Raw genomic sequence first — 17311 nt, 5'->3', positions numbered from 1 at the left:
GGATTGGGGGGGGGGGGGGGGGGGGGAGGGGGGGCGAGAGAGACAGAGGAGCAGCTGTTGGGTTTTTTGCAGCGTGCACAGGGAGGGCGCCCGTCTCGAGTGAGTCACACACACATGCGCGCGCGCATACACACACACACATACACACATACACACACACCTCTCGGAGGAGAAAAGGAAGGCTGGAGAGAGGCAGAGGACAGCAGCAACAGCAGAGAGAGCCGCCAGTGGGCGAGTGGCTGCGCTCGAGGGGGAGGGAGCTTGGGAGGAAGGGAGGAGGATAAAGCAGAGAAGGAGAGTGGGGGAGGAGAGCTCTCTGGAGTGAGTGTGTGTGTGTGTGTGTGTGTGTGTGTGTGTGTGTGTGTCTGCCGCTGCTCTCTGGCTGCCTGCGTGCAGAGAAGGCAAGGGGGAGGTGGGGGGAGACTGAGAGCCTGAGAAAGCCCCACAGCCACCCTCCTGGGAGGGGAAGCAGGGAAAGGAGAGCAGGGAGAGGAGAGGGGCGGGGAGGAGGGAAGCAAAGGGGGAGGAGGGAAGGAAGGAGGGAGGGAGGCAGCCAGGCAGAGGGGGGCTTTTCTCTCCTCGGCGCAGTTAAGATGCACCTTGAACGCACTGTTCTCATTGCAGCGCCCCAGCAGCAGCTACAGAAGCAGCAGTTTCAGCAGCAGCGGCAGCCTGGGTTGCGGCGGCGGCGGCAGCGGCAGCGGCAGCGCTGACACATCCCACCATGGACAGCTTCGACTTAGCCCTGCTTCAGGAATGGGACTTGGAGTCTCTGTGGTGAGTCCTGACACTCTCTGCCTTTGACAGGCAGCGGGAGGAGGGGAGGGGAGGATTGAAGGCTGCTCGGCTTCCTTCTGCAACTGCTGCTGCTGCTGCACCTGAGGCACCGGGGAAGGGGGATGTCTGTCGATCACTATGGGGTGGGGGGGATGTAAAGAGGTCGGGATTCATCTGAGGGGGTTTCTCTGCCCCCTTTTTTTTTTTTGCTCCTCTCTCGTGCCTCCCCCAGCCTATGAATGCACCCTCTCCTCCGCTTCCCCAGCTTCTCGTTCTCCTCCCCACTTCCCACTCTGGCCTCTTCAGCCCAAGGGGCCAATAGTCTGAGGAGTGAGGGGCGAAGCTCAGCCCGGAAGGGGAACAGAAGGGAAGACAAGAAGGAAACCAGTTTCTAGAACATGTCTTTGGTGCCTAGGGAAGCAATCCCTCGTCTTTCTTCCGCCCCTTCTCTTCACCCCCTCCTCCCTTCTCTCACCTCTCACCCTCCCTCCCCCAACTAGTTCAGACCAGCAGTGTCCTGGAGTTGGTGCTGCGGAGCACTGTGCCCTGTAGGATGCTTGGTTGCCCCCACCCCCTCCTCGTCTCCCATCCCTTCCGGACCTTGCTGGCTTCCTTTTTTCTCCTCCAGTACCCACCCACCTGAGAAGGAAAAGTGCAGCCAGGAGAAGAGATGAGTATCTTCAATGGGGGAATTCCAGAGATGTTGGTTTAGGGAGACGGATTCCTCGAGGTTTATAATTCCTCTGGGCCCCCTCTCTTCATCCCTATCCCACCCATCAACTTCTGCTGTTCTGCTCCTCCTACTTCCCAACCCCAACCTAGCACCCCCTCCCATTTATCCCTTTATTCGATGCTTGCTGCTTGCAGTATGAGGATGGGGAGCCAGGGACAAATCTCCCCGTTCTGTTGCATTGACTTCCCATAACGAGTAGCTGCTGTTCGTAAAAAAGGTGCTTGAAGCAGTTTAATTCTAGTTGCGGTTGTCTTAAAAATCCTATTGGCTGCTTCATCATCCCCCTCGATCCCCCCTCTCCATCCCTTCACTATCTGTTAAATGTTTGGAACCTTTCTCTTCAGGTAGTGAAATTACTGCCTGCACATTCCTAGAGGAACTTGTGTTGTGTTTCATATTTACCGGGATGAACATATGCTGGAACAAGCATGTGCTGGAACGAGCATATTAGCTGCATTTTGTTGTTATTATTATTGTTGTTGTTATCGTACCTCTGGTAATCACTTATTTGTAGAGTTGGACAATTTCCTTTTTTTTTTCTTTTTCTACTTCAGATCAGCTAAATGTTCACATGTCTTTAAAACTCAAAAGTGCTTTGCTGTTAGCACCCATTGTTTAAAATGTGAAACATGTTGTTTGGGGGTACACTGGTATATAAATTCCACAGAACATATTAGGACTGGGTTCCTTGTCCTTTCTTATTTAATGTTTTGGTGATTGTATTTTATATTTTCAATGACAGGTGTAGCCAAAAACTTGAACACAAAAGCCAAAGCTTTACTGAATAGCCTCTTCTTAAAAATCTCATGATTAGGGCAGCTTCCTGCTCATAAAGTTGCCTCTTAATAACACACAAAGATGGGCCTTAATGAAATAAAACTTTTATACATTAAGTTGGGAAACTTCAAAGAGCCAATAGACTATGACTATGAAACATGCTATTATTGTAAATAGATACTAATTACCATGGGGCTGTTCATGGCTCCTGTACTTGAGGTTATTTTAGCTTTTCAGCTATACTGCCTTTTATTGCAGGAATTTATATCTTTGTCATGTTGAGTCTTGGAATAAATGCAAAATCTTTCCAGGTACAAATGTATTCTTAAAATGAGTTTAGCTCAATTTAAAGGGCAGTTTTCCAGGCATGGAGAATGATTTATTATTTCAGACTCTTTTGGATGCTGCTGTCCATTTGCTAACTGAAAATGAAACAGAAACAACCCTTTGGCTTCTAAAAGGTAGTTAATCATTACTGTGGATTAACTCCAAAGCATTTATTATTTTTCAACAATCTAAAGAAGTAAAAAGAAAAAAAAATTTAAAGTCCAGGCATATATGATCAGATTTTCTGTTCTTTTCTTTTAATCTTTAAAAAAAGATCAGGAGAAGCATAATTGGAAGAAAGATAGCCTTAAAACTAGGAGGACCTGAATTCAGGTCCTACTTCTTGGCACATATTGGCTAGTTGATCTTGTTCAAGCTATTCTATTAAACATTTTAAAACCATAAATAGTAGAGAAAGTTATGATCTGCACTATTAGAATTTCCTCATCTGGGAGATCCATATACAGCTCTAGTCCCCATTTCATGTGTTTGATATGATTGGGGCAATATTTCTGATTTTTCAAACCAGATACGAATTCACATTTCACAATAGTTAATAAATTTGTGATTTAGAGTAATTTTTTTTAAAGAACTATATTTGGAGAATGGATTCCACATTTTTTAGAGATTAAACTAGAAGCTTTCTCAGATTTTCTCTGATACTGAGTTCTGTGAAGTAGGATTAGCATATATATTCATGAAGTCAAACGGTAATTCAGTTAAACTTATTCTGAGTTTTTGGATATTGTCTTCCATTAAAAAATAAAAACAAAAATCTTCAAATCATATATACACATACATATATATGCACACATATGTGTATGTATGTGTATATATGTACAATTTACATTGCATAATATGTATGTGTGCATATATCTATCTATGTATATATATGTGTATCTATCTATCTATCTATATCTATATCTCTCTCTCTACATATACATATATATGAATGTAACTTCTTTGGCATTTATGGAGCTTAAAAATTTATAGCTGGCCAAAGCAATTTTAGAATTATATTGGCAAAGTTTAGTGTTATTGATAGTTATAATTTTTAAAACAAAAGTTAATATATACTTGAAGAAAAACATTTCAGAATAAAAAATGTATAATTTTTCTTTATCAGCCAAAGTAAATCTAAAACTAGCATAGCATGAGTTAAATAAAGGGGGGGACTTTTTTTTCTTGATTATTCAGAACAAGAAAATCCAATTTTTAGTCTTTTTTTTTCTAATAGAAAAATGGAATTAGAAGTCAATCAAAATCATTTTCTTAATTGGCAAGCTTTTTTCCCCCTCTTCCCACAAAATAAGTTGTGGTCTGTCAGTGATGCCTTAACATTGCATCTGAAATAGCATAGTGGAAGCTTAGTGGTCAAAGAACTATTTATATAGATATCCCCAAATGGTTTAAGGCTGTGTTTAATGCAGGCAAAATGAAGAATTTAGTCCACTTGTTACTGGATAAATTTGATAACTTAGCTAGACAATATAGACTAACCTAAGCAAAACCTCTCTTTAATTCTAAGTAACAGCTTTTGAAGTCTAAATTATGGAGCAGATCGCTGCTCCAACTTTTTACTTAAAATTTATCATAAAAGTTGCATTGTGACTCCTAGTTTCGTCTACCATTTCATAGCTACTGTTTAAGAAAAGTAAATAAGACAGATAATCTAAGAATAGGTACCTTTCCATTTCTTGCCCATGAGTCTGCTTTGATGATTTTTTCCTATAGTTAGGCTTAAAGGACCTCTTAGTCTTCCTGTTCTACTCTTGACCAATTTTGGCCTTTATCGGAACTTTCTGAAGCCTTTACTATAGCATCAACTTCCACTTTTTTCCCTCTGTAGCACATACAGACGACAATATACACTCTTCACTAGGATGGCAGTAGCCTCATTGTCTCTCTGAATGGGCTAGCTCTGTTAAGTGAGCATATATTCAGGAATTACTATGAGCAGAGTGCTAGTACTCGGTATATTGAAGGCACAAAAGTAAGACAGTCCCTGACTGTCCATCCAAGTAGCTCACATTCTAGAAATGGTAAAATTACAATTACCAATTAATTCATGACAAAAAAAAATGATTTTGATACAGCATTTTCTACAATACATAAAATATTTTCAGATATAACATGATTTGAGAAACTGAAGGAAACAGCTTTTGCTTTCCAAAATAACTTATTGAAAATTCTAATTTGACCTCTTTAAATAAACTAGGCAATACATGTTAAATATTATGTAAAATATTAAAGATATAAAGATACAAATACCACCACCATACCATCACGATCACTACCACTGTCAATGCTTTGCTGCTGCTACTACTTCTACTACTACTACTACTACTTTATCTAGACTCTGAAGATATTCATTCAAAATTAAAAATTTTGCTATTGTTTATATCATATTTATGGACATGTTCTATCTGCTCTGTTATATTCAAAGATTCTCGAGGGCAGTATTAGTGTCATGTCTATTTTTGTGTCTCCAGAACTTAGGGGACAATGTCTTGTATAAAATAGATGTTGAATAGATGTTTATTGATCTGAATTTAATTGAAGATAAGCCAATATTGATTCAGTTTTACCCAAATACTTTCTGTGTTAACTTTCCCCCTTAAGATAAAGCTTTCATAATTACAGTAAATGAAGTATTTAATATCCATCCTTTCTCTACTATATCTACAATCAGCACATATTGTGTGTGTAGGTGGGTGCTTACTAAAATGAAGATGATGGATATGTTATTCATGATGAAGTGTTTCTTTCTTATGGTCTGGATTCTCTTGTGAAATGCAGAATATTAAGAATAAAGTCCTATTTGTATATCTCACTGTAGAATAGTGGAGAATAGTGGATATGCTAAGACTATCAGTCTGAAACATTTCAAGGATCATCCCAGCAATAGTGTACAGGTCTGTTTTCTGAGAATCATCTTGGCTAAATATGGAGAGACTATTCACTAGGCTGGCCATGGGGTGATAAATTTGTCAGCCATAGCACCTCTCAAAGACTACCTTCTAACTTATAAAGGGTTGTACCTGATGCCAGTACAAATTGTACCTACAATGATGAAATTATATATCTCTGAAATATTGAAGAAAAGTATTGTGAAAGGATAAAAATATAATTCTGAGAAAAGTCATACAAAGACAAAAATAGACCAATTACTAAGTTTTACATTTCTTGGTCTCAAAAAGGTTCTTTGGAAAGAACAGGGTTAAAATCACATTGAAATGAAAACACTACAAAACTCCACAAAAAAACAAGTAACCTTTCAAACAAGAATTTTTATAGTGAATAGAATAAAACAACATTCAACCAAAATACAATTTAAAATACTATTATGATATCAAAGTCACTGGTGACAAAAACAAAAACATGAACTATGATTTAATAGCATTTTATGATCACTGTGTATTTATAAATAAAAACTACAAACTTATTTTCAGGGTTGCCTATTCTCTTAACCTAGGAATTTAAGTAAAATCTGTGAATTTGACTGTCTCCAGCTCTGACTCTGTTTTGCTTTAGGCAATTATTCTCCATCCTGAATCACTTAGGAAATGGGAGCCGTCATAATGATATTCCTCTCAAAGTTGTGATGTTAAATAATATTATCAATTGCTCCATGGATACTAAATATGATTATTCTTCCCCTCAAAAGCTTAATTTAAAAAAAAAAAACCCTTATTGGGTTAGACATGTGGCCCATCCAGTTTAGTGTTCCATCTTTGAGAATATTCCAGGGAAATTTTGTTTTCCTCTCCCCATGCAAATCAACACCTTCTCTGCAGCTTGCAATCTTTCGACATTACTTGCAACACTGACAGCTATTTAAAATGGTATATGAACAGGCTGTAAAAGCATAGTCAGTATGTCTTAGAGGCAGCATTTGAATTCAGATCTTCCTGACTCAGAAGGTGAGCTCTCAGTTCATTAGGCTAGACTACCTCTTGTATAATATGCATATACATAGCAGAAAAATACAATACTATTTATGGTTGTACTACTAATGCATGCAAGTATTTAATTATTAAATCATCTTAACATTTTTCTGAAAATAAATGAACTATCCTATTGAGTGATTTCATTTAGTCACATGGATGTTATTAAATTTATCAAGTCAATCATTGCTTTGTTTCATAGAAATTAATATATAGGATGGTGGGAAAAAGTCTAAAATCACATCATTTAGAAGAGGAATAGATTTGATTTGTGAATTTCTAGAAGGCAGAGCTAAAATGAATAAGTAGAAGTTACAGGGATAGATTTCATCTCAGTAGAAGGAAGGACTTTCTAAAATTTAGAACTGTCCAAATATGTAATGAACTGCTTGAGGGTTTAGGGTCCTCTCCTTCTCCAGCGGTATTCAAGGAGAAGTTGGATAACCATCTCTGAGCTATAGAAGTGATTTCTGCAGTGCATTTGACAAAAATCAAACCTAAGATCCCTTTTAATTATAAATTCTTTGACTGTATGTATTAGTAGAAGATAACAAATTTTGGATAATGCAAAATTCATTTTTATATTTTATGTCTTTCATATCCCAATGGTAAGGGGTAAATACATGCTTTTAATTTCTCCCCAATGGGTCTCATCATTATTATGGCTGGACAAACAATTGATTTGAAATAACTTTCTCTGAGAACAGTTTCTTCTAATACCTCAGTTTTGTCTTTTGTATGCTTAAGAATAATTTGGAGTTACCTTTTATGTAGACAAGATAATAATTTTCAAAAGTTCTACAGGAGATTCCTATGGGGGTATGAGAGTCTTAGGTAAATTGCTCTTGTCACACCTGAGCTGTTTTCCTATCTGTGGAGCTTCAGAGAAGATTTGGCATCATCTCTCATTGAAATGCTAATTAGCTCTCCAGTAGTTTACTTAAAAAGTAGTCCTCTCTGCACAGGTTAATAAGCATCGACCTTGGGAAATAACAGATCTGCTTTTACTTTCTTAAACTTCACAGCTTATTTTTGAAATAAGGGTTTGTTATCCTATGGAATTCTGAGGATTTTGCATGTTTGTGAAGGAATGACTAAGGCTTAAGATATTTATTTTGGAACCTTAGGTGCTATGTGTCAGTTGAAATAGCTGTCACCTGGGAGTGAAGGTCCCTTTGACATTCAAAAGCTATTTGGAAATACTGGATTCTCTTCTCTGGGGATGCAGCCTGAGAATGAATTGTGGAAGAGTTCGTGGGGGGAGGAGGGCTGGATTTTTATAGAATAACATTAGCATTCCACAATGCCTGAAGGTTACATTTTGGTCCGGCATTTATTTTTATTATTCTGAGCCTTTCTGTCAAATAAAATCCTGATGTGATTTTTACTTTGTTTTGTTTCTTGGTCTAATTGGGCCCAAGTGGGGACAATATATGGTAGGAAATTAAAAACAAAATAAAACAAAGACTTCCATGGAAAAAAATAAATTCAGGAATAAATGGGTTAACCATCATTTCTACTACTTCAATTGTTTGTATCTGCTCTTCACACTTGGGATCCTCCAGCTACCACAGCAGCTTATCAGGGAATAAAATTGTGCTACCGGCTACAGTTAGACTTTTCAACACTTTTTGGTTTGTCAGGGATCTTTTGGAATCTCTAACAGACACCCAAGTCCCAGGATAAGTTATTTTTCTTCCAAGGACTCTGGGGAACATTTCTTTACAGAATCACTGTACTACTGTCTTGGGACCAAGGCTGGAAATTGTTTTTTCCCTAGTGTCCTGTTAGAAAGACAACCTTGCCCTCTCTCTGGAGCACAGAATGAATGCCATCAGCCTTAGATACCCCCTTATATGTGCCACATGCCACCTTCCACAATCATTATTCTGAGTGCAAATACACTAAGTTGTCAGACCTAGCTGCAGTATTATTGGACAGATTCACTGAAAATTCCCTATATCCTGTTATATGAGGAAAATATGGACAAAGGGTTATATTATACCAAGGGGGTAACATAGAAGAGAGTGATGGTGGTCTCTATTTTGCTTTGACGTATGCTCTGGGATTTGAGAAAAGAGAGTATGCATTCACCATCCTAATTGGGTTTTGTTTAGACATGTTAAAATCAATTTTCATTTGTGAAGCATACTAAAGAACAGTAGGGCCATGAGTCTTAGAAACATACTGTGAAGTAATGGAGAGTGGGGTTTAGGTAAGGGAATTCATTGGCAACTTGGATAAAGGAATAGGGGGTATGCTTGTCAAATTTGTGGATAGCACAAATCTATGAGGGATAGAGAATTCAATAAATTACAAAGTTAAAATTCCAGAAGATCTCAACAGGCTAGAACATTAAACTGTAGCTAATAACAATGAAATTTAATAGAGATAACTGTGATGTCTTATAGTTATGTTAAAAAAACATGAACTTTACACATTCAAAATTGTGGAGGTATACCTAGACAGTTGTATATCTGAAGGGGGAAAATGATACAAGGCTTTTAGTTGACTGCAAGTTCACTATGAGTCAACAGTGAGATAAAGCATCTAAGACAAATAACTTAGTCATGGGCTGTTTGTATTGGAGCATGGTGTTCAGGACTAGGGAGATGAGGGAGATGCTGTTCTCTTCCCTGGTCAGGCAACATTATAGTATTGTAGTCAATTTGAGATGTCACCTTTGAGTAAGGACATTAAAACTGGGGAGTATCCAGGAAAGGACAACTAGGGTAATGAAGGACTTTAAGCTTATGGAATATGAGAAAGATTTGAAAGAGTTGAGAATATTTAACATGAAAAGAATATATTTAGGGAACATAACTATTTTCAAATGTTTGAACATGGAAGAGGGAATGGATTTGTTTTTCTTGTCCCCAGAAGGCAAAATTAGGATCAAAAGGGGAAGTTTCTAAGAGGCAAATTTACTTTTGAAGCAAAGATTTTATTGTTGTTCAATCATTTCAGTTGTGTCTGACTGTTCGTGACCCCATTTGGGATTTTCTTGGCAAAGATATTAGAGTGGTTTGCCATTTCCTTCTCCAGCTCATTAAATAAAATTCCTTGAAAATGAGAGCTATCCACAAGTGCCTTAGGAAGAAAAAGTTTACCATTAGTGGTATATTGATAAATGTTTAACAACTGGCTCTCCAAAGGGGGAAAATTATACTGTAAGACATTTTAATTAGCATCATTAATTTTCCTATTTCTTAAGTCTAGACAATCAACAAAACAATAAATCAAACCTTGTTTGGTAGCATTTGCTGATTTATGAAGTGTATATGTTCATACTATAAATGTATCACTCTTCTGGTTGTCAGGTCTACATCCCTACCCTCATTAGACATTTTTGAGCAAAAACTGGATATTAATTCTTGTTTTAGCACAAAGTAGACTAGATGGATCTGAGATCCCTTCTAACTTACAGATTCTTTTATTCTATATTAGTTTGGGATTACCAATTTGCTTTGGATAAAATAAAAATCGAAAGCCAAATTACTTCAAATAGGATATAGGAGAAACAAGGAAGGACAGGGTGGTACTAATACTTGAGTCAGAATTTGACCATCTTTTCTTGGGTAGTTAAGTATTTCTCCTGTATGATTTGACTCCCTTGTGCGTTTTGCTGTCATCAAAGCCCAGTGGCAGTGATGTTATCTTGTATGATGATGGCTCAACATATATGTTGTCTGATTAATTGTATCTAACCATTTCTAATGCAATATTAACTTCCACTAATTTAGTCTACCCTTTGAATGTCAGATTCTCATCGTCCTTCGTTGGAGCTTGGTGCTTAAAAGGGTTATAGGCCAGACCCGTGGTGAAGGATGCATTTATTTATTTATTGCCTCAATTTATAAAAGCACTGTTGATGCCTCTCCATGCACACTCAAGCCATTTAGTAGATTTCAAGAAATAATATGAATAATAACTTAGTCAAATGATTTAGAAAAAAACCTTATTAAAAGCATAGGCTATCTGTCACACTCCAAGGTCAATAGGTTTGTACTCTGATGGAAGAAGAAGAAAAAAATATAAGGGAAAAGATGCCTGTAAAACTAAATAATGTTGAAATTATCATTACTTATCTGCCAAAATTTCAACTTTCAGAAATCTAAGGTGCTACTAAATGACCATAAAAAAACCAAAAGCATTTATTAAGCACTATATGCTAGAGTTAGTTCTAAGTTCTGGGTACAAATGCAAGAAAAAAAAATGGCTTGTCCTCAAGAGGAAGAATACTTCAAACACAGAAAAGGGCATTATATTGAAGTCCAGAAAGTAAAAAGCATAGTGGAGAGAAAAATGAAAGTTGATCAGGTTAGGCTTTGTTGAAAAATTGGCACTGGGAAGAATTCACCAATTTGAGAAAAGGGCTGGAATGGTGGAAAGATTTTCCAAGTTGATAATTCTGGTTATGGTAATGGATGGATGTTGCAAGGTAAAGAATCCCTCATTGCTGAGGAAAATTCCAAGTTGTGAAACATGTTAAACTCTAGAAATTCAGAAACACAAGTAGGATTGACGCAAGTAAGACTTAAGAATGATTGCTTTCAGCAATTCTGAATTTTGGAATTGGGAATCCTTCTGTCATTGAGAAGAGAGATATATGGTGATATCCAGCTTTCCTCTTATTTCATGTGACTGGTGAGAACTACCTTGTCATTTCTTTGAAAGGTTGTGATTGGTGAGTTTTACTACATGTAGACTTTACAATACAAAGATCATTGTCTTTGCTAGTCCTTGCTTCTGCATCAAGAAGCAAGTCAAAATAGAAATAGAAGCCCAGATCAGTGTAATGGTCCTATGGAGAATATGGTGAGTAACTAATGGTCCCTTCTGTCTTCTCAGGTTCCTCATGGTAGCTAACATTTCTGTGTTGTGTAGTGGAATGAAAACCATATTTTGAGTTTAATGAGATAGGTTTTGATTCAGTCACATTCTATCTTTGTGAACATAGTCACTTAACCTTAGCTAAAAGGTATAGTATATATAGTATATGGTATATATAGTATATAGTATGATTAGATGACCTCTAAATTTTCTTTTAATTCTAAATATTATAATCTATAATCTCTTCCCATGGATGCTGAACAGCCTTCTTAATTCACCATTTTGTAGTAGATAGAGAAGTTACCCACCTGATTGGGTGACTAGGTTAAGAGACCCCAGGGTAAACTGTCTTCCTGAGGAAATACACTGTAGCATCAAAATGAATGGGGAAAAAATCATCCTAATCTAATTTACATCCATACCAATGCCCTTTCCTTGTATTTTTATAGATCTGATATATGAAATCAAATTGTATAATCTGTTAGCTCATTTCCGTACCATGGTGCAGCACATGAATATATGCATGTGTAAGTGTATAAGGATGAAACATTTACCCTTAACTGCACTGACTGTGCTTAGGGAAAAATGAATAAAGTGCAAGGATTACCCGGATAGTGCTGATCTGCTGTGACTGAGGCTGTTGTTGAGTTTTTTTGAGAGCTCAGTGCAGCTATCATGAGCGATGTCTATAGTGTCTTGTATCAAAATTACGTTTATGTTCCTGAAAATGCATTTTAAGCTGCTCAGTGCTGACCTACTATTAATGTCCAATTTCATTTTGAAAGAGGAACAAAAAGAGCTATTTTAATATAATACATATTATGTTTTTTCCTCCTTTAAGAATTAACCCTTTCAGATGATTTTTCTCCTAGTTTTTTTTTTTTTTTTTTAATAAAGCAGATTCAAAATCTTGCAATGCACAGGGTAAATGGATTGGAGCTTTTGACTGGCAGGGGAGGTACCAGAATATTAGCTTCTTTCCCAGTCCCCCTATTTATATTAAAGCCCCAAGCAGAAGTTAAGATATTCAGGAGTTCAGAGGAGTTGAAATTTAAATCTGGAAGAAAATGTACTACTTTTCCTTCTTATATCTGGATAGAAAATTAGGAGTGCAAATGAAGCGCCAAGAAAACTGAGGAGGTGGCTAGATTATTATTTTTTAACTCTCAGCTACCTAGATGAACAAGTTGACATCCTAGAGCCCCAAAGTTTCATGTATATTGATAAAACTCAGCATTAATGGTTCCAGTCATTCTTAGTGACCCATAGTCCTCCAGATTTATGGACCTGTCTCACACGCGCGCGCACACACACACACACACACACACGTTTTTCCTGGGAATTTTTAGGGATGATTGAAAGAAAGATAGCTGGAATGGAGGGGTTGTAAACTGTATGCTGAATTAGCATGTTTGCAATTGGAATAATGATTCCTATGAGGAATATATCAGACTTTGGAAACAGAGAAGTGTAAGCATCAGATATCAGGAAAGAAAATATAAACAAAAAGTACTAAGTAAATATTTGTTTAATGGATTAGTGAAAAACCTAAAGTGGGTCAATTCAGGGTGAGTTTCTTTTTTACTCTCAGGAAATCAGCATCTAATGAAGATCAGTAAAATCACATTAATTCAGAATTAATCAAGACAAGGCAGGATATTTTCTCCAAATCGCTGAAAAATCATAATACTAGAATAATTTTTCATCATTTAATTACATTTAAGTGATATATATGTACATGCACATACACATATATGTATATATACAACTAAATATAAATTCTAGCCTTGACTTGCTGTGTGATATTGGTATCATTTAACTTTCATTCTAGTTTGCCCAACTATAAAAGGAAGTTGTCCAATATTATCCTAAAGTTTCAGTGCTAAGATTTTGGTTTGTCTCTTTGTCTATTTATTATCTCTATCTATCATCTACCTATCATTCATATATCATCTGTCCCTATTATTTCTATCAATGGAAGTCTACATCTCTTTCTATAGAAAGAGATAGAGAAATATATGAATATATTATGTATATATATTCATGCAAAAATATATATTGTTTAATTATTTCAGTCATGTTCAACTCTTCATGAACCCACATATGCATATATATAATACACATAGGTTTAAAAAATTCACTTAACCCCCAAATTAAACAACTTTGTACCAAAATACAAATGAGAAGTTATTGGACAAAAACGTAACTTAAAATAGAACATTTGTTATATATTATTATTATATCACTAAAATAAAAGCTTTGCAGTAAAAAAGGAAAACAAAAAATGAATTGATGTGTAATCAGTGGACATAATGACTTCAAACCCTTGTTCTTCCACTTACTACATGCAAGACTTCAGATAAATCATTTAAACTATATGTTTTCTCATCTTTAAATGATGATTTGGACTAAATGATCTCTGAGGTCCCTTCAAGCTCTATACCTATGAGTGCATATTTATACCACTTTAAAAAACCCCAAAACTTCTTACCTCCCTTAAAATCCCATACTCTGTCTCCCTTATTGAAAATCTTGAATTAGTAGAGTTCTAATTAATGAGACATCACTGCAGCTGAACTGAATATGACTTCCTTTCATATTTCAGTAGTGCTTGGTTTGTCAGTACTTAAAATCTAGAAAAAGCACACTGTCTACATATTATTTTCTTTTAATTATTTGCATGGTCATAAAACCACATCATTGACAAGTTTTATGGATGAAGGAAATGGTAACAACTGTTCACCACAGCTGCTGAAATCTACCTCAACACCTGATTATAACTTTATTAATAACGATAATGACAGTATGGCAATAAAAGAGTGAAAATAACATAGAGACAGAATCTGGGTTTTTGTATAAGGTATTCTTCATATAGAACTCCTTAAGGTTTATTTTCAGCATTGTGCCTATGATAGATATGAACCAGATGACCTCTGACATCTTTTCTAGGCTTATGATTTTATGATTCCATAAAAAGGGTTATTAATATAAAAGTTAACCATCTTTGAAGAAATGGTAAGAGGAAATGAACTTAATTTGTATCAGGAGGGAATTTAGGCAAAACAAAATGAATAGCTTCCTGATTCAAGAGGTTGTGAGACATTGAAACAGATAAAGGAAGGAATCTATAGATTTTCTTCTTTTAGAAATTATTAAGATTAGGATTAGCTTTGTGAGTAATAAGTGTGCAAGGTTTAGAAGCAGAAAATCTAGGATCTTATATCTTAAGTCCGTCATAATCTTTGGGTCTCAGTTTCTTCATCATCAAAAAGAGGAGTTTGGATTAGATGGCTGACTCCAAAGCTGTCAGCCTGTAATTTTATGAAAACATAAGCTTTTCAGGGTGATTTAATAAAGAGTCTATCAATCTGATAAAATTATTTTCATGGTAACCCGATAGACCTGATAGCAGTGATCATTCTCTGACTTAGAGATGAACAAAACCACTGCCAGAGGTTGAATTTTCAACTTCCCTTAAATTTATTTTGACCTGATTTCTCTTAGGATTAGCCTAATTTTTTTTCTAGGCCTTAGGCCTGTGCCAGTTTAATGAATGAAATACACATTTATTAACCTGGAGAAAGATAAAATGAGTAGGAGTTTCCTCCATAGAGAACATGGACTATGGCATAGTCTTCTTTGTATCTCCCATTGCAGTTTCACCATATTTGAACTTATATGGCAGTCTCATGCTTATTAGTATATTAACACAGGTAATGTAAATCACATCTATTTAGAATTAAATGGAGTAATTAGTGAGAAGTTTCAATATTAGATTAAAAAAATTGTATCCTGTGGGACAACTAAGGGGTATTATAGATAGTGTCCTGTAGTCCGAAGGATCTGAGTTCAACACCCCAGGCAAGCCCCTTTATCCTGATTGCCTTTGCTCCTTCTTCTCTCTTCCTCCCCATCATATCCTACTTAAGTACATACTGAGATTTACTATTTATCTTCATTTGATATCTCTTGGATTTAGCTACTTAAACTAAAAAATGAGGTTGTTGGAATAAAACATTTCGTGAGTCCCTTATCTCTCTAAAACTATGATGTTACATACTTGTAATACACATTTACACACATTACTAATGGAAAGAACTCTAGTAACCAGGAGGGCAAGCAATGATATTCTGCCAGGTGGATCAACCTTTCAAATATCCAGCAAAGCCCACATCTTAACACCACGGAAGAAAAAAGCCTCCATGTTTCAATTCCGTTTCAACGTCCCCAATGACATTATTCTTCCTGGCCCCCTCTTTTGCTTCTCATAGCCACCTCCAAAGCACACAAACATACTACCTACCACCATCTCTATTTCCAATTCAGACAAACTAAAAACCCAAGTCTTAAACGTCCCAGAGCTTTAGTGACCCTAAAGAGTTTCTAAATTAATGCTTTATCTCTATGATAGCATTACTAGTATCTCATTGCCCTTGGTACTAAGGGGTCAGGTCTAGTACTGCTTCATTGCTTCAGATGACTAAATGCTCTTTATTTCATTATGATCATTGCTTTGTTCAGTACCAGCATGTTTCCTCTCTCATTTCATGACCTAGAATGACCCAGGCTTCTTATGAAGTCTGATGGATTATAGCATATGGTATAAAAGCATGAGTTAAATTATTTTGACCTGGAAGGGAGTGGAGCTTATTGTCATATGCTCAGTTTTTATAGGCTTCAGATTTGGGTTTTTCTTCTTATTTCTGTTTCCCCCTCCTCTCATCTCTGCATTTATTACAATCGTACCTCGTAAGATGACATTGTACTTTTCAAAGTGCTCTTCTACAGGAAACCTGAAGATAAGTAATTCTACTCATCTCAGATTAAATTGCCAAATCAACAAGCTCTAAAGGTGGTTTATGGCATCTATCTGGTTTGCCTAATTGCAAAGAAATAAAAAATTACTAAGTGGATCAAATTTTAGGGGCACTGTTAATCAGTAACTTTGCTTTAAATTAAAATGGTAAATAATTTGCTCAATTATTTGCTCACTTTCCAATTGCAATTCTCTTAGTGGCAAGGAGTAACATTAAGAATTGCCATATTAGGAGTACATATATACATATATATATATATATATATATATAATGTAAAAGAACTGTTCTTTTTACTGCCTTAAATAATCACTGCCTAACTCTGTGTGATAGAGTTAATAAGAAGAAACTAGCCCATTATTTCATGTCTGAGAAATTTCTTCTTATATTTAGGAAAAGAATATTATACCTACTCTTCTTCATAATAAATGGTATGAAACATTACTAGATAAAATCTTAGAAAACATTTAGCAAAAGGAAATATGAATTTTTAAATATTGTCAGTTGTAACATGAAAATGAAGGTATATTTAATTATTAAGAAGTTGTTAAGTAGTTTTTATTGTGAGATTTTGTATTAAAAGTCATTTAACATAATTATTGGGTATCTATTGTGTGCTGGTCATTGTGGAGAATGCTGAATAAGACTTTGTCAATATTTCATTCAATATTTAATAACTCATAACCATTCTTGCTCTTCCAATGAATTGATTGAAAAGTAAATTATCTATATTTCTTGAGAAATATTGAGACAGTTGTGTGATATAAAATAAAAGAAACTAGTTTAACTTTTATGGACTTTAGCAAAAGCTTTGTGCTCTCAAAGGCCAGTTTTTAAAACTTTAATAAAAAATATGGGTGGGGTCAAGATTGAGGTTACAGTAAGAATAAGTAATGATAAAACAAGCAAGAATGAGTAAAGAGCTTTTAGTGAAACTTCATATTTCAACAAAGCTGAAGGTAGAAATCCCTACACCTGAGGAAAAGAGCATAAAATAGATTTTCAAATCAGTTAATTCCGGGTGGAAAGTGAGCAGAGAATAGAATACAGTCAGACCAGAGGGAAAAACTATCAGGGATGTGATTATAGTTACGGAGAGGAAG

The 17311-nt window shown here is 36.0% G+C and overlaps 1 protein-coding gene across 3 annotated transcripts in view; it reads left to right on the top strand.

Annotated features, from left to right (window-relative positions):
* The first annotated feature begins 643 nt into the window (after nt 1-643).
* AFF3 (AF4/FMR2 family member 3) overlaps nt 644-17311 on the top strand; it is a 650210-nt gene continuing 633542 nt past the window's right edge. For 2 of the 3 annotated variants that reach the window (XM_031963629.1, XM_031963627.1), the window contains exon 1: nt 677-777. In XM_031963629.1, the coding sequence (XP_031819489.1) occupies nt 725-777 (53 nt within the window). In that variant the 5' untranslated portion in view covers nt 677-724. Of the gene's footprint in view, nt 778-17311 lie in introns of all 3 variants that reach the window. The other variant, XM_031963628.1, reaches the window with a different exon arrangement.

This window comes from Sarcophilus harrisii, chromosome 3, assembly GCF_902635505.1.
Source record: "Sarcophilus harrisii chromosome 3, mSarHar1.11, whole genome shotgun sequence".
Classification (NCBI taxonomy): Eukaryota; Metazoa; Chordata; class Mammalia; order Dasyuromorphia; family Dasyuridae; genus Sarcophilus; species Sarcophilus harrisii.
Note: the sequence above shows the minus strand (reverse complement) of the source record. Positions and strands in the feature narration are given on the sequence as shown.